The sequence below is a fragment of the Thunnus albacares genome, chromosome 15 (genome assembly GCF_914725855.1).
Source record: "Thunnus albacares chromosome 15, fThuAlb1.1, whole genome shotgun sequence".
Lineage (NCBI taxonomy): Eukaryota > Metazoa > Chordata > Actinopteri > Scombriformes > Scombridae > Thunnus > Thunnus albacares.
The window spans coordinates 24,995,480-25,013,723 of record NC_058120.1 but is presented as its reverse complement, the minus strand read 5'-3'; the positions used below and the strand labels follow the sequence as shown (position 1 = coordinate 25,013,723).

The window sequence follows — 18,244 nt, the reverse complement described above, 5'->3', positions numbered from 1 at the left end:
CCTTCTATTAAAGCTGATTTCTGACTCTTATGTTTTGTCCCCTCTCTCCTCCTCTCGCAGATTGCCTTCTCCCAGCACAGTAACTTCATGGATCTGGTGCAGTTCTTCGTCACGTTCTTCAGGTGAGCAGCTCTCGTCTTCCCTCCTGTCAATGCACTTACTTCACACCACAGATGTGCTAGTGTTAAAATGGCTGCAGCTGCCTTCGACTTATGTATGTGTGTGTGTGTGTGTGTGTGAGATGCAGTGTAAACCACAGTGATGGATCACCAGAGCCACTCTCCTGTGCCTGCGCACCAGCCATTACTATGAAGAAGCGCTGCAGCTCATTGGTTTATAGGCGCTGGTTAGCTCTCAGCATGCACAGGGAAATGCACACACATGCAACTCCCACTCCTTTATTTTATTCAGTCCCATCATGCACACAGATGCACAGACAGATTATTTGTTTTCCATTTAGCAAGTCTGTGGTCCTCAAATGTAAACAGGAATAACGCAGATCTACCAAAACCCAAACTTCTCTGTTCATGTTCAACAGCACACGACAAACATCAACCTTTCGTTGCCAGATCAGGTAGTAGTGTGTACTTCATGTTCATGTAGGAGTCCTGGGTTTGTGTCCAATCTCAGACCAGCAATTGATATTTTTTTTTCTTGCCATAACTTAAAGCATACGTTCACAATTGTCAGGTGTCCAAATAAACATTGACATATGTTTTTCTTGCTTACACTTTCACTGTAAGTGATGGAGGGGGAAGGAGAGAAAGGTTTATCTGAAATCAGGTCAATATCTTGAGTTTTGACTAAAAATCTTTTCAGTGCCAAAGTCCCTCTTTTTGTTACGATCTTTCCACGGCAGCAACAAGAAAACACTCTCCGGAGAAACGAGGGAAAGTTATACTTGTCACAACCCGGCTCAAGGCTGGACAAAGGAGGGGAGACCACATATGAGTTTTAACTAAAAATAGATTTATTGTACATAACTAAAAGATAAATGAAGCTAAATACAAACAAAAGCAAACAAGGTGGAAGCCAGAGGAGAGAGGATAGGTGACTGACTGACTGTCAGTCCAGATGAGCTGAATCTCCCTGACGACCCCGACTCCACCCACCAGGCTCCTGCAGGAGTTTTTCCAGAGAGGGTCGTCACACACTAAAAAGACTCTAACTTGGGAAGTTATCCACTTGATATGACTAATTTGGACATCTGAAGCCTCATATTAGCTTCAGATAAACTTAGAATTGCATTTTTGCATGAAACAAGGAGTATGGATTAGAGTACATTCTAAGCACATTTAGAAGGGATCTTTTAATGTCCAGTATCAGCAGGAGGAAGGATTACAGCAAGAAAAACCCCTTTTAATGTTCATTTGGGCACCTACTTATTGTTTTAAGGCAGACTTGGAAAAACTGTGAACCTGTCCTTTTAAAGTTGTATATTTTTGGGCCACTAGGGGGCAGAAAAATTCCACAGACACAGAGTCCTGGCATACAAAATAAAGTAATATAAAGTTGTTATTGGCTAACTTCTTAGCAACAAATCTCCTGCTAGATTCAAATAGCAGTAAACATAAAGCAACATTGTCATTTCAAATAACTATGAGCTAAGAGAGGCTAAGTTGCTCTGCAGAGCTGTAAAGTTGCTCGATAATTCTCTGTGGGTTTGTGGACAACTTTCACATTATGCATAATCATGTGATTTATTAATAATATCAGAAGTTAGCCATCCACAGAAATATATATATATATATATATATATATATACTATATTTAGTCAAATATATGGGAATATTTTTGCTGTCTTTTGCACTTTGCACATATTTCCCTCTGATTCATCCTGACATATCTGGTATCTCTGGAAACCTTCGGATCTTGACTGGAATTTAAAAGGAGGATTCTTGGCAGAGCAACATGCTTCTCTTTGTAATGACGGAGACACTGGTTTTGCTGGCAGGGCTGAAATGTGCATGTGTTGAGCTGTGATGAATCCGCGGGCTGTGTTCCACTTCTTCAGGAACTGCTGTAATGTGTTATCGATTTTTAAAAATGAGAGTGACCAAAAATTGGGTACACAAGTGTGTTCCATGCATGCTTGACTGCGTGTGTGTGTGTGTGTGTGTGTGTGTGTGCGTGTGTGTGTGTGTGTGTGCATCTATTTATTTCTCCTGAGTATCCTGTGGGTTTGTGTGTGCGTGTAACCCGCAGGAGAATTGTAGGACATTTTGTGGTTTGTGTGCACTCCATAACGCTCTGAAAAAATGCCCGCTGTTCCAAGTCATGCTGCTTTTATTGATCCATGTAAAGGCAGAGAGATTTGATGGGGCTGATGTGAAGGTTTCTCTTTTATTTATTTATTTATTTTTTGTGTCCAGCCTTTTGCCCATACAGTGTTGTTCAATAACAGTACGTTTCAGCATTGACTGAATAAATCTCTCTCCTCTCTGAGATTTATTCTGGATGGTATTCGTTGTTAAAAGCTGCGGGACTTCTAGTGCAGTTATACACCTCCTCGCTCCTCTCTGACATACAAGTGCAGAGCCTGCAGTTGATGCTAGTATGTTCATAAACATGCGTCAGCGTTTGAATGTTTGCTTGTCAGCATTTGAAGCGTTGCAACCCGCGCCCGTTGCGTTGCAGGAAGCAGGCATCACAGCGATCCATACACGCGGAACAACCTCCGTCTCGCTCCTCCCTCCATCTTCATCTTTACCTTCATCCTCCCTCTGTTATTATTTCCCTTTTCAGCATCCTCTTTTCATCTCTGGCTCACCATCTCCCCCTTCGATTCTCTTTTCCTCCTCTACCTTTCTGTCCCTCCCTCCTCCTTTTCTTCTCTCACCCACCCTCCCCCCCCCACGCTCTGCCCTTCTATCCCTTGCTTTTCCTCTCCCACTGCTTTCCCTCCTCATGCTCTCCTCCTCTTTCTCCTTTCATCTCTAGCTCTCCATCTTCCCTGTCTGTTCTGTTTTCCCTCCTTCTTTCCTCCTTCTGCTTCTTCTCTTCTGTCCCTCGCTTCCATCTCTCTGTTTATTCCCCTTGTTCCGTCCCTTCTCTTCCTCCCTCCCTCCCTGTTTTCTTTCCTCCCCGCCTCCCACTACTCCCTCTGACTTGCACTTAATCCCACAGCTCAGTGTTTTTTTGATGTGTGTGTGCTGCCTGCCACTGATTCAGCACAGATGAGTAGAGACCTAAAGTTAGTGAGCTAGCAGCCTTGTCCCTGTTTGCTTCTGGTTCTTTTGGGCGCTGCATTGTTTGTGTAGCGGGGGAGGAGAGGGATGCTAATTAACGTGCAAATTGTTTGCTCTTCTTCACTCCGACTTTCTCTGTGTCTTAATCTCACTCTTCCTCGCTCCCGGTTCTCTCTCTCTCTCTCTCTCTCTCTCTCTGTGTGTGCCATATTCCCTGTGGGGACAGATGAAGGTGGTGCCATCCCGTTATCTGCAGCGCCAGCACAGATACCCCACAAGCATTCTGCACTGGAGTTAACAGCAGCGTTAACAGCAAACAGATGCATTCTCCTATTTACGTCCAGCTGTCCAGCAGATTCTCACCTCAGGCTCGTTATGTTGAATCATGGCTTTAAAAAAGTGCATAAACATGTTTGTTTATTTTTTTCCCCCACCCTGTTAAAATTTAAGCAAAGTAAGGGACTTTCAGAGTCTCAACATTTATGGAACAGTTTTTTGTTAAATTTTTGTGCAAATTGAATGTTTTCTTCCAGGCCTGGAAAAGCCCTGGAGAATGTGAAATTTCCAAACCATTTTTGGAAATGCAATGAAAATGTATTCTTGAGCTTTTTTTTTTTTTTTTCTCTCAAGCTGTCATGTTTTTCATTTTAAACTTGTCTGCTGCTAAAGCAAGAGCGCTTTGAAGTAATAGTGACCTGAATGAGAATTTTTTTTTTTTTTTTTTTGACTATATAAGTCCAAACTGCGGGATGGAGGAAGCTAAAAGAGCTATCATAAAATGCAACTTTTTAACATCGCATGCTGGGACATATTTATCATGAAAATATTGCTGCAGTTTTTGAAGTCATCTTGCCTACATCTCTCTCTCTCTGCCAACTAGTGATGAACTCTATCAAAAGAAGGAGAAAAAAAAAAGTTTGTTTATTGTTTCCTGAATAGTTTCTTGTTTATGACGTCAGGGTTGAGCAGTTCAGCAAAGGTGCATCAGAAAGTACAGAGACTACATCTGTGTGTGTCTCGGAGAATTAATGGTATTTGAATATATAATAAACAAATTACGTAACAACACTTTAATGTCTGCAGAATCAACCAGTTTACTGCAGTTTGTGCATAACAGGAGAGACGTAACATTTGATGGAACTATAATCCTTCAATCAAGCTTTCTCTAACCAGCAGTGAGATCCCAGTTTTTGTTGTGTTTTTATTTTTATTGACGGAGACATCACAGTACAGGAAGAAAAGGAAGAAAAGAAGTCTAAACTATTGTTCTAAAACACTGACCGCACATCGACAAGCCGTGTTGTTTACTTCTTAAAAAACTTGACTTAACCTTCTAATAGTCAGCGCGGCGCTGAGGCCTGATGTCCCAGAAAATTCTCCTTACCCCCGAGAGTATACCTCGCCGGCACGTTTGTGCTGCTCGACAGCTAATATTAAAATAACTCACGCTTTCTGATGGGGGGCTTCCATCCAACATGAGTGCTTACTGTATATTTTTAGCATACGAGTCGTCCCGGTGGAAAGTGAACCCCCCCCGATGCTGGCGGTGTTTACTTCAGTGTGAAAAGATTCAAGTTTCAATACTTTCATGCCGTATGCACATTAAAAGTGGTCACTGTAGTCATCCCTCCTCTTCATACTGACCATGAAGTGATATCTTTTATAGAGGGAATACATTGAATGCGTTTACATGCGCATCAGTACAGTAGATCATGTTTTTGGAGTGTTTCTTGTTTTACCAACTTACAAAATTACTGTTACTAAGATGCAGCTGCATAAATTTGCTTGCAGCAGTCGTCATAACCAGTGAAATCAAAGATCTGCAGCTTAAACTTTCATCTCTACGCTACTTGTGTAAATTATGATTAAAATTGCAGCACTTGCAATTTTAAAATTGCAACAGCTCTCATGTCTCCATAAATGTACCAAACTCTTGGAAAAAATTAGGCTCAAGTCTGAGAGATTTATACACTTGTGTGAAAATGCCTAAGTATAAAAAACATTGACTCAGTTGCCCACTAAGGTACTGAAGGGCACCATTAAAGGATAAAGCTGGTGATATTCTTTATTTTTATTAATGTCAACAGTTCCATTAAAAGACTAAAACCACTGAATTGATTCAGCGAGCGTTAGCCTAATCTTTTCATAGAGTTTTCCTCTTGACCTCCATTGATGTTCAAATCTATTAAAAACACATCAATGAGCCACACTGCTGCACCGGGACGTGTTCCTTTATTACTATGAACGAGGCCGCTGTTTGAGTCAGCAGCACATACAGAAAATACTCAGAGATACTCACTAGTGTGGCAGATTTGAGTAAAATTTGCTAAAAGAAACAAAAACTACAGTGTCAGGCTGTATTAGGAAATGATTTAGCCTTTTTAAAAATGAAACTATATATTTGTGACCTGTTTTTTTTTTTTTTTACATCTTGAGTAGGAACAAATGAATTTCGGCCCGACAGACAGAGTAGAGAGGTTGAAAAAGTGAGACAGACAAACTCTATGTTGGTTTTGGTCTTTTCATGGCATTTGATGACAAAAAGATATCAAATAAAGCCAGTCTTATCCTTTTTTAAAATCACAGAGCGCCACCAAAAAATACAGTTGACAATATAATTGCTGTAATGACTACAGTCATGTGAATAAGCACCAGTCATCCTCCATCAACCTTGAAAAAATGTCGTCCTCCGTTAGATGAATTATTAAAATCTAAAACACAGAATTCACCTCAGTTTGCAGCATCTTATCACGGTGGTGTGTTTTTAAAATGATTAGTGATTTATACCGCTTCGCCGGCTGTTTGAACAGAGGGAAGACGTAACTCGGTCGGGGCGGAGACATTAAAAGCCGGGGTACCAGCAGGCGGGCCGCCCTGGGCGAAGTCTGGGTGGGCGTGTGGGTGGCTGGGATGGGATGATATGAATGAATCACCCCGCTGCTATCAAAGAGTCTTAAATTCTCTCCTCTGAGAGAAAGACAAGTTTGACTCAAACGTATCAGAGCGAAGATGAGCTTTCACTTGAGGCTGTATTCTGTCAACATCTGAAGCTTCGCTCTTCACTGTCGTCACCTGGCGACTCCAGAAGCTCTTTTGATTTTTTTTTTTTTTTTATGTTTGTTTGTTTTCCTGCTTATGTCAGGTTGCGGTTTTGAGTATCTTAGCAGTACCATTAATATTTACCCTCCAGTAGTTTCTAACCGCTATCCGACCCCGAGCACCACCGCTTCCAGGTCTCTTGAGTCATGGTCCTGGCCATGTATGTCGTTCGCCTCTGCTCTCCACCTCCCCCCCCTGTTAACTCACCCTCTGCTCCCCCTCCCTGTTCTCCCCAGCTGGGCCTTTAATCCTTTCCCCTGAAGCTGTGGATAGTTGAACTACAACCTTTCACCGCTGGGTCTGTGCTGTGCATTTCCTGGTTAAACCTTCCAGTCTCTCCTCTCCACTTTGCTCCAGATTTTTTCTGTGCTAATATTCTACTTTTTTAAAACTGCACCATTATGCAAATGATGACTGAATTGATAGCTTTTTGTAGTAATAGTGTAAAGGTGACATAAAGAACATATTCTTCATTGAGAAAGCTGAGGAGCTGAACAATATTTAAACTAAACAAAAAGATTAGAGGATCTGCAGTGGAGGGTGCTTCAGAGAGTTTCTGTGCAAAATAGATAAAAATGTGGGCAATGACTGTTGTACCTGTGTTCGATGAATGTATGTTTTCTGTGGGGCTGTACATTTTGAGACCAGTGTATTCTGTGAAAAACAAAACAAAAATTGTGCTGATGAACTTCCTGTTTGGGGAGTGGCTACTTGGCTCACATGGAGCCAATAAAGTGAAGGATTGTGGGCCGGTAGACCCGGGTGTTAGTGCTGAAGGAGCTGGTCTCTGCGCGCCTTAGGGCTGAATATGCTTATTACAGTTTGGTGAATGATTTCGTGGGGTTTCAGAAGGTCTGGCGTATAGACGGGGATGTGTGCACTGTGGGGGGAGGAGGAGGGTATCTGTATATGTATCTGAATGTGATGACTTGATATCATGGTTTGTATATTGCTTTGTTGAAAATTGAATAGGTTTGGAAAGAATGCTGCAGTATGGAGCCTCAGAGATGTGTGTGTGTGTGTGTGTGTATGTTGAGGAGAGATGATGAATGGAGTTACAGGTGGCTGTGAGGTGGGATGTTGGTCTATTTTATGCTTTTGTACAGTGGGTAGGAGCTGTATGTGGTGTTGTAAGTGCCTCTGTTTTTATTAAAGGGACATCAAAAGTCTCTCTCTCTCTCTCTCCCTAGTTATGTGGCCAGCCTGGCAGCTGTTCTTACATAATGTGGCAACAGGAAGTGGCGTGCAACAGAACAGAGATAATTCTGTTGTAGCGGTCATCATCTCTGCGTTTAGCCTCTTAAACACATCTGCATGTTTAGACATTGGCAAAGAAGTTCTCTCACATTCACACACTCTTTCACACACATGCAGAAACACTCTTTGTTCAAAAGATAGGAGGCAGCTGGCCACTCAGTGATGCTGTGTGCCCTCTAATCATTGTCCTTCACACACACACACACACACACACACACACACACACACACATATATATATATATAGCATAGCAGGGCCACCGTATCCCCTCACTGTAGGGGGTCAAGCATTCAGACCTGCACCAGTTTTTCCTTTAATTTGTCAGCCGTCTGTATATAAATAAATATACACTGGCTCTTTTTCTCTGCCGCTTCTTCGAAGCTCCGGTTTACAGCCGACACAAGTTGGTCAGCTCGATACAATCAATCCCAAATGTCAATTTAAACTGCAACCCATTCACTAATGACAGATCATTCTCAATTATTCCCCCCCCCCCCCCCCCGTGGTATTTCTTCTCAGCGGCGTCATTATAGAGCAAAGACCTTTTCTGTCTTCAGATTTTTCGGGAAAGAGATCCATCACCGATCGGCTGAAAAGAAAGTGACACCGACCCCAACCGTGATATGCGCCATAGAGCACGTAGGCTCTCTGTTCCCTCTCGCACAAGTTCGTGTTTGTACACACACGTCGGCCCGCATGAGCGTCAGCGGCGGCGGCGGTGACAGGGCAGGTGATGGGTGATGGACAGCAGGACGAGTAGAGTGGAGGACTCTGCGGCACAAAGACAAACCATAGCTGTGATCACATCTAACTGTCAAGCTAATGTTGTTCAAACTTTTGAAATGTTGAGAAGAATAAACAGAGTTAACAGAAGAAATATTAAAAAAAAAAGAATATTAGGAAGTTGTCATTTTTGTTTAGTGTTGGCTGTTGTTGGCCAAATTTCATATTTTGCACTCAAAACTGAAAACAAAAATGCATTTATTGTTCATAGTGTGTCGTGTTTTTGTTCATTATAGCTGAATTGAAAAGCTGAAATCGATTGACAAAAAAATTCATAATTTGTTTTGATAATTGATTAATTATGTGTAAGATCTGAGCATGTCAAACTTTGGCACAACTCAGTGGTTTTATAAAAATGCTTAGATTTTTAATTTGAAACATGTTATAATTACAGAGTAATATAATTCTACAAAACTTTACCATCATTGGTAATTTCCTGAGCAAAAAAAGCCAAATATTTTCTGGTTTTCTTTTGGTTATATCATTGTAAAATTCATATTTTGAGGTTTTATTTTGGACAAAAGGAGCAATATGACACATTGAGCATTGAGAAATTGTGATGGAAACTTTGCAAAAAAACTTGCAAGGCTACATGAAGTTTAACAACAGGAAAAGAGAAAAATGTCCTTTTACACAGAACTCTAATAAGTTTTTCTGATTTTTATGAATTTTTTTTTTTCAACCTCTCCTGAAGTTATGCAAAAGAAAAATTCTAAGAAAGCTGAATGTGAAAGTTCATTCTTGACCATGGAAGCAGAAAAACTCAAAATCCACGTACTAGCTTTTTTTTTTTTTTTTTTTTTTTAAATGTTTGTTCAAAACTCCTACAGTAGGGACAAAGGGCAAGCCAAAAAAGATTATTAAGATATTAATTGATAATGAAAATAATCATCAGTTGCAGATCAAAACATCTTTTTCCTTTCCCTCCTCCTTTCTTTCATACTAAACTATATTATAATGTAAAGATAAATATTTGAATGGAAACTTTCTCACATGTCCATACACACAGTTTGCACACGACACACACTAATACTCGCACACGTTCGGTTGAGTGAATGCCCTCAGCGTGCACCTCGCAGTGCTGACTGACAGCAGACACCGGCTCTCTCTCTCTCCCTCCCCTGAGACACCTGAGAAAGCGAGAGAGGCAGAGAGACACTCAACACACATTTAAAAAACCCCTCCTGCCTGTCCTAAGGGGCCTCCCCGGGCACCCTGCAGGGGCCGCCACCGGTGCTGTGCCACAATCCCGCTCTTTCCTCTTCCTCCTCTTCCTCTCCAAGCTTTCTAGTCTTTCTTTCTGCGAGTCTATGCCTCCTCATACTCTCTCCATCCTTATCTAAACCTTTCCCGCTGCATCGCCGCCTGTCCGTTCACCTCCCTGCCTTTGTGTCTTCTTATTTTTCCCTTCACATCTTATTGCTCTCCTCTAACTCTCTTTTTCCCCATCTTCAGTGCTTCATATTCCTTCCACAGTTTCAACCCTCTCTTCATCCTCCTCCCCTGCCTGCCTTCTTTCTTGACGTCTCTTTTTCTTCTCTCTTCACTCCTTCTCCCCACCTCTTGCTCCACCTCCTTTTTTTTTTTCTCCTTTCTCCCCTCTCTTGCATTCTTTAACACTCTCTCTTTGTATCTGACCTCATTGTCAGGTCATCAGCGAGGAGCCAGAGAGAGAGAGAGAGAGAGAGATACAAGAAAAAGATGGAGCAGATAGAGAGAGTACAAGAAGCGCCTTGCGGCTAAACCTTCCCCCCTGATAGGTCCTGCGAAAAAGCTGAAAGCTGCTCTGCGTCCGATTAATAATAAATGAATCAGATCAGTCGGTTTGACTCGGAGCCTTCGCTCTCTACTCCTCCTCCTCTTCCTCACCTGTAATGAGTGGGGAGGAGAGCAACAGGAACGTGAACAGTGCCGTAATGCACTCCTGGGGAGTCCCGAGAGGGAGGCAAAGTCTTTTCTTCCCATCCGATCAGCCTCGTATCCACCACCTCCCTCCACAGCATGCTGTTTCTTCAGGGCTGTGGTGCATGCTTGCTGTGGACATGAGCTTCGGCAGGTTTGTACAAGCAATAGCGAAATTGCAGGAAAGAGTGGCATTGTACTCCTCATGCACCAGGATTGACTCGTGTAAGACTTGTGAAAAAAGCCCTTATTTCTTCAGTTTTCTGTTTTTTTTGGTCAGACCTGTGCAGAATTAAAGGTGCATAGGTGCATTTTTTTTTTAATAATGGGAATCTACATTTTTATCACCAATCAATTTGTTAATCCTCATTTTCCCTCTTTCACTGCTGTTTTTGTCACCATTTCTTCTTCTTGTTTCCCTGTGGCATCTAGATTACATCTCAGTCAGGCAGGATATTCCCAACAAACTCCCATTTAGCAAGTCGTCAGATGTTTTTTTTTAATTGAATAGACTCTTACAGTACAGTTCAACATCAGTGCACTCAGCTGCAGCTCCAGTGGCTAGTATTAATTATGTATATCAGAGCTTAACAATTAATTGTTCTTTTATTGAAGTTACGATTTGAAAACGTACAATTTTCAAACCTAAAAGAGCCGCGGTTTTAATTAGCGGTTGCCTGTAGTCTTAACAAGTTTTAAGAGGTGAAGCGATAACTGTCGGTGGCAAATTTAATTATCTGTAACTACAAGAGCATGCTTCTTTTTTTTTTTTTTTTTGGTTGCAAACATGCCATTCTGCCTGTAAGAACATGCCAAATTAAATTTTGCTTTTTGTCTCTCTTACTATCACAGAGGAGACGTATTATAAACTCTCTTTCCCGCTCTCGTTGTGTGAAGAGCGGGTAAACAAAAATACAAAGCTGCAGAGATTATACAGAAATTTGTATGCTGCAACATGTTCAGCTGTGCTTCTATTTCAGGTGGGTTAGATTTTCTTGGCAGTGTCCCATCACCCATAGCGCTGCAGGGTTTAGTGGTGACAAGTGTAGGGCAGAATAGAAACCTCTGAGCAAATTCTGGTTAGTTTGTGGTTCAGTAGACAAACTTATCAGTAATAGTGAAAATTAAACGGGTGTTTGGCTGGTGAAAAGGTTTAATTTCCCACCTCGGAGTAAAAGCCAGCGGCAGGCAGGCTGCTGGATTAGTATTCAGCCGGTTGTAGACAACAGAGCTGGTCTGTTGGTGTTTGCCCTGTGGCTGTTGTCTTGCTGTCAGGTTAGCCAATGACACATCAGAGCTCACCTCTCTGGCCTCAGCTGCTTGTGGCTATAATACACTCACTCTGGCTCTCCTACTACGCTCCAGTCTGCCACTGAAGCAAACAGCTTCCATCATTCTTTTACCCCGATGTACTCAAGAAAGGTTTTGGTGGACACAAGCAGTTTTTGACAGTTTTTTTTTTTTTTTTTCCCCTTGCTTATAATTCAGTTACATACTGTTCCACCTTAGACATGAAGTACAACCTGCAGATTCCTACTGTTGGCCATTAAGCAGCTGTAACAAAGAATGTGGAAATTATGTGGTGACTCACAATATGATTCAATGGCAAAAAATCATTTTTAACAAAAGTGGGTGTGTGATTATTTCCTCCTAATTAGATTTTCCAATTTTCAAACCAATCATCCATCATGCTCAATCTTATTTCTCTACCTTCTATTTCTTTATTTCAATAGAATTTGCGTTGGTTTATGACTCAAATGACAAATTTCTCGACCATCATTTTCCAATATTTCTGTTGGTGAAAACAGAAATGCATAAATTCCTGCAGATAATAATATATTAAGGCATGCTCCACACACTGTACACATCTAGTCTAGTCTAGGACAAGAAAACCAAATGATAAAAGCAGACATTTTGTTTGTAACCCATCATTTATGGAGCAAATTAAGTGGCACTAAAATGGCAGGTAAAAGAAATGCCTGTTAGCAGATGTAATTTCACTACCAAATGATCATCATTATCTGATTTTGAGCAACGCTTTTTCAAGACTCAGTGTTCCCTAATTAGGTGCCAGAGTGAAACAATATTTTTGTCATGTTGGTGTCGGGCTCGACTAAAAAAGGAAAACAACTGCAATGAGGATGTGACACTTTGAAAGCCACCAGTTTTAAAGGTACCCTGTTGAGTTTTTGACCACTAGTGGTCACTGTAAAGCAACGCTCTGATAAGTGGATCCACATATTGCTACTATTACGTTTTCTACCAGCTCATATCGACAGCAGAGGATGGCAGTTGGTGGCAACAGTGCAGCAGGGAAAGGAGCAGAAGGCTGACAGTCTAAGTAAATGTAATAAAACTTTCAGTAAATGGCTTCTGAAATGTTTTGTAGGGAAAGAAATGCATTCAGAAAGTTTGTTAGGCCCATAGACTGTAAAAAAAATAGACATAGCCACTTTGAGGTCACCCATTAGTTTGTGAACTTCCCTTTTGAAGCCTTGAATTTGGCATTTTGACCGTCACCATCTTGGATTTTTGGAGCCAGAAGTGCTCATATTTGGTCGACAGGGTGGAGCTAATCCAAACGCTAGCTGCTAGCTGCTAGCTTGGTTAGCATGGTGTATTTACAGTCTGTGGTTAACTGTGATAATGCTAGCGAAAAACAGGCTTAAAACCATTAAAACAAAATGTACTTACTGGAAAAACTGAACATCCGACTCCTTAGAGGGTTTTTTAGCACAACCAAACACTGAACAAGACTTTTTTAGGAGACCAAGATGTTACAATTAACATTCATGAGCTGAAAACACACTGAAATAGCAACGGCTACAGCCACACCTTTACTCTGTGAATCTGGGATTACCTCATGGTTTACGTTACCTAACCAACATTGTCACAGTGGTAGCGACTTGTCAATCACAACGTAGCCACGACTGCTTTATCATCTATTTTCCTCTATATGGGACCATAATTTAGAAAATGAACATCATGCTGTATTGAAGAAGACTTGAAACTAGGGAGTGAGACCATAAACACATCAGGAAAATGTTTAATGAGGTAATAAATCAAGTGAGAAGTAGGGCCATTTTCTCATATACTTCCATACTATCTGACTTCTCTTTGAAGCCAATTGAGTCACTCCCTGCTGGCCATTAGAGAGAATGCAGGTTTAAGTCACACTTGCACAATGGCATCACTTTTCAGATCCGGAGCTTCCCACTTGGTTAAGCCTTAAGGAAACACACAATGAGATCTGGTGAAAAATGTTAAATTCAAATAACTCTACAGGGTACCTTTTTTAAATGTGAACAAAAAACTGTGTGGAGCAGGTAGAATGAGACTGTTTTTACAGGTTAGGAGGAAAAATGCTTTCCATTTAAAAAAAAAAAAAAAAAAAAAAATCAATCTAAATGAAGACTGTCTGGCTGTCAAAAGCACTCTTCTCAAATTGGGTATTATGCGTTACTTTGCTCTGTCAGTCCTTGGCTCTAAGATATTGGTTTTTATTTATTTATAGCAGATCCATCAGATCACATTGTCTGTCAATATGACACATTTCCCTCAACCCCCATGACTCCGCTTCATCACTACCTGCTTCAAAGCCAGTGCAGACTATGTGATGTTGTCCTCTGTGGTAAATGGAAGGTGGGCCAAAACTTAAAATTGCTGCATTATAAATAAGCAGTTTTATTTTTTGTTGTTTTGAATCACAGCCTCAGCCACTGCAGTAACTCATGGCTTTAAATTGTTGTCACTGAAAAAATACATGACACCATTTAAGTTAGAACTTCTCATTGGATAGTTTTTCAAGCATAGAGCGGAATTTAATTTATGCAGTTGAAACACATTTACTCATTTCAAAACGGTAATTTGAATTTACTCAACAAAAAAAAAGAAAACACTCTTAAAGGAACTGCTGTAAACATTGTTCTCTTCTGGAGGATGGTAAATTGTTTTATTATGACCAAAACAAAACACAGCTGTTTCAGATTCAGGTTTGTATTTCCTTTGGATCGCTACATTTTATGGATTCTCTAAAATCACAAAAACTTTTCATGACAGCAGGTGGTGAAATATCTGAGCTGAGAAGACAAAAAAAAAAAAACTACACAAAATAGATGTCATACGTGTAATACCGTCAGGAAGTTAAGTTGAGTTGAGTTTTTTTTTTCCTCAGGTATTTCTACAATAAATCCACCATGACTTGAACACGCCATCAGACTACTTTCGGTCTACTTGTTAACTAGTGCTGGTTTTTAAAAAAAAAAAAAAAAAAAAAAGAAACATCAATACCACAATGTGCTCAATTGTCAGGTAGAATCCAGTAAAGGTGTGTCTTAAGGCAGTGTGAGTGTTAGATTGTTGCTGGCCTCCGGGCTACATGGAGCTACAGTAATCCCTTCTGTGAAGTGAGTAACAGCAATTTTAACACAACCCACTGACAATTTTTAGCAACAAAACGTCAGTAAGTTCAAAATCTCAATTCTTGACTTGAATTTAAGGAGATAATAAAAAAAAAGAGAGAGGTAAATCAATAGAAATATGAGCATAAAAGTGTGTTACCACATTTGAATTAGACAGTAAAGCAGATTATGTGTAGATATTTTGATGTTAGTTCGGTACAGTGTCTCAGTAAATAGTTCCATATTTAACTCCTAATGCTAGTTTGTCAAGCAGCTTGGAGGGATCCAGTTCATGACACCGTGGACCGTTGCTGACACTGATGCCATGTGTGTGTTCAGGGGGTTTTGCTGCATTAAAGACTCAAACAGTCGTCATTCTTATTTCAACTATTGTAGTTATGTCAACATCACGTCCGAAACGCGATGTATGGCGATATCGAAGTAGCAAATATGACAACGGAGCTTGAAACGAGGAGGTGAAGTGTGATCAGCGCAGGTGGTTCTGGTGAGGCAGCATCTGCTGGTGGATGCTCATTTCTATTCCCTGTGAGAGTGGGAGCTCTGGGTGTGATGGGGTGGTGGTGGTGGTGGGGGGGGGGGGGGGGGGTTAGCTGAAGCCTGACTAACTTGGCCAGCTTCCCTTGTGGAGGTTGAGATCAAATGAAGCGCACCGCTCTGTCTGTTTCTATCTGTCTCTCTCTTGTTGCTTCCTATATGTTCCTCTTTCAATCTTTTGATCTCAGTCTTCTGTTTGTTTCTGTCTCTTTGTGTCTTTACTTTTTCAGTTCTGACTTAAGCTCGCAGTTTCTAAAGTCCTCTCCGTCTGTATCTCCCTGTCTTTCACCATTACTGTCCATTTCCATCCATCTCTTTGTCTTTCCTTCTCCTTCTCCTCCCGTCCCTTTGTCTCTTTCTCCTTTTCCCTCCCACCCCGCTGAGCAGGGAAGCCTTTGATGCAGGGGCTGATATCTATTCACGCGGGTCATTCATCAGCACAGTGTCGCTCTTTAAGCGGTGAGCAGGAATCCAGATCAATAAGACGGTTGAACGGACGGATCTCTTAAGAGTCCTCTTCAGCCATGGAAAGATAAGGGAATATTTGAATAGATGGCATTGTAAAGAGTCACACAGGGTGGGCAGGGAGGGTGTTGGAGCAATGAATAAAGATCTAAATGCATCACAGCCAGTATTAAATTGGGCAAAGGCATTAGGATTGAAAAGGTGGTAAAACTTTGGAAGAAAAGTCTGTGAGGGGTCTTTGCTGGAAGGCATATGTCTGAGAAGTTATGTTTTGACTTAGAGATTCTAATTAAATCCACCGCCAACCCCAGAAAGAAAAAAGAAAAATCAGCTGTACTTGGAACAATAAAGCAAGAATAGATTCCTTTTTCAAAGCTTATAGTCTTCAGATTCAATGTATACAGAACTATAGACGGTTCTCTTATCTCTCACATTGATCCAGATGATCTTGCATTGTGTAATATAGCAACCACATAAGTGGATGTTAGAGCATAATATGACTTAACAATGACAACAGCATATTTGTACTATAGTTACCCAGCAAAGTTTCACTGTTGCTCAAAAAAAGACAGCTGTTCCATTACTTCTTCAAACCCAAAACAACTCAACTCAGCTCAAAGGAACCACCTGGTGGTAGAGTCCACAAACACCAACACTGCATGACAACATGTTGAATTTTCAACCTTAAAAGTTAAGGTTTGTGATATTCTATATTTTCAACTGATGCAGGTTATCAGTAGACAGTAGCTACAATTTACCGATGCTCCCTAAACACCTCACATTCAGAATATCTGGAGACTACAATTTTGAGTCAAGCTGAAGTTGATCGTTTTGCCCTTTTCAAAACCTGCCTAAGACATGCTGCACTGTGTCTTGAACATACATACAAAGTTCTCATGTGTGAGGAAGGGGAATAAAGCTTCAACTTTTTCAATTAGTTCTCTCTGGTAGTTCTTAGCACTACGGATTTAATCCTTGGCAGAGTGGCGCTGTCCGTATTTCTGCCTGTTGACTCCACGGGCAAATCAACGTTGTTTATAAGGTATTTTTATATATTTCTTGAGACCCGCTCATCCAAACAACTTCACACATCGACACTGCACATCCTTGATTCCCCAGCAACCCACCTGGCAGGTGTGAAGTAGATCTGATGAACGGTTCTTGAAATATGTGAAGGACAAACATACAGACAGACAGACTAACAGAGATCCCTTGCTTTATATAGAGATATTCAACAAATCCCATGAAAAAACCAAAAACAACAATGTGTTAGACCGTCTCTCAGTACTTTCCATCTTCCCTACTCTCTCTGTGGCACTTAGCCCCAAGCCCATTCGTTCCTCTTGAAGACATAAATCTTTAAAAAGTCACAAATATATATTTTCATTTTTTATAAAAAAGGGATAAATCATTTCCTAAAACAGCGGGGCATTGTAGATTTTAGAAAACGTTACTCAAACAGGAGGAAACGGACCATTTGTTGGCAACTAATTGTCAGCTGTGTGCTAGTGGGCAGAATTAGTGGGATCCAGTTAAAGGAGCCCTGTTTTCCTTTACATTCACTGTTACTCACCAAAACACATTGTGTATATCTTTGTGATCTAACAAATGTGTTAAATTAATTTCCTTCCTCATTAAACATGTGCAAAACAGATTTTTCTTACGTAGCGTAAAGTATAAGTGAGTGAAGTATCCAGCATTGTTTACATCCATGCTTACTGGCTTGCTGTCTTCTTCTTCTCTGCCTTTGCTGGTGCATTGCTGTGTTTCTCAGGACATTATAGTAACCTGTAGCTCAGTGGAACAATGTGAAACAATTGGTAGGACTGTGTAACACTTGCATGCATGAGACAAACAAAGCGGGTACCCACTCATAAAAAAAAACTCCAGATTTACCCTTAACCGTCTTAAAAACATAAGCAGACCATGTATTAATATACGGAAATGAAAAGCATAATTGCATATTAACGTCAAGTGAATTAAATTGTAAATATCAAGTAAATATGAAAGCAGTCAACACAAACTCCTCCAAACGATCCAGATTTAAAGTGTAAAAATGTCTTTTAACAAAGCAAAGCAAGGACTAAAAGAGTGATTCAGATCAGATAATTGCCGTAGCAGCAGTGTTGAGTGTCTCTTCAGTAAGCAACTGTTGTATTTATACAGCGCCACATGCATGCTGTTTACAGATTCATAAGTCAAACTTCAAATAGAATCTGATTAACATAATTTAGACGGTTAATTGTTTGCTTCTGTTACATTCAGAATTTGAATGCATGGGACTTAGAATAATGTAAAGATGGCATGTTAATTATATGAATGGTAAATTAGACTGTAAGCATCACTGAGTGCTGCTGCTGAGATTAATTTAAAAGCTTCTGCATTGAGAATCTGAGACTATCTTTTGTAAACAGTGACAGTACTGAGTTTGTATTCAGGGGATATTGATACATTTTCTCGTTTGGTTTCATTTTTATTAATGTAAAACGTAGCTAATTAATCTGCGAAACATTAAATAAATATAATATATCCATAGCTCTATTTAAACATATATTTATTTTGCCCCACTGCTCAGTTGACTAGTTTTATCTTTGT

At 40.5% G+C, this 18,244-nt stretch overlaps 1 protein-coding gene across 1 annotated transcript in view; it reads left to right on the top strand.

The window, feature by feature from the left end:
- Positions 1-18,244, top strand: part of atrn (attractin) — a 146,137-nt gene that overhangs the window by 75,312 nt on the left and 52,581 nt on the right. The window contains exon 25 of the mRNA XM_044374473.1: positions 61-122. Coding sequence (XP_044230408.1) covers positions 61-122 — 62 coding nt within the window. The remainder of the gene's footprint in view (positions 1-60; positions 123-18,244) is intronic.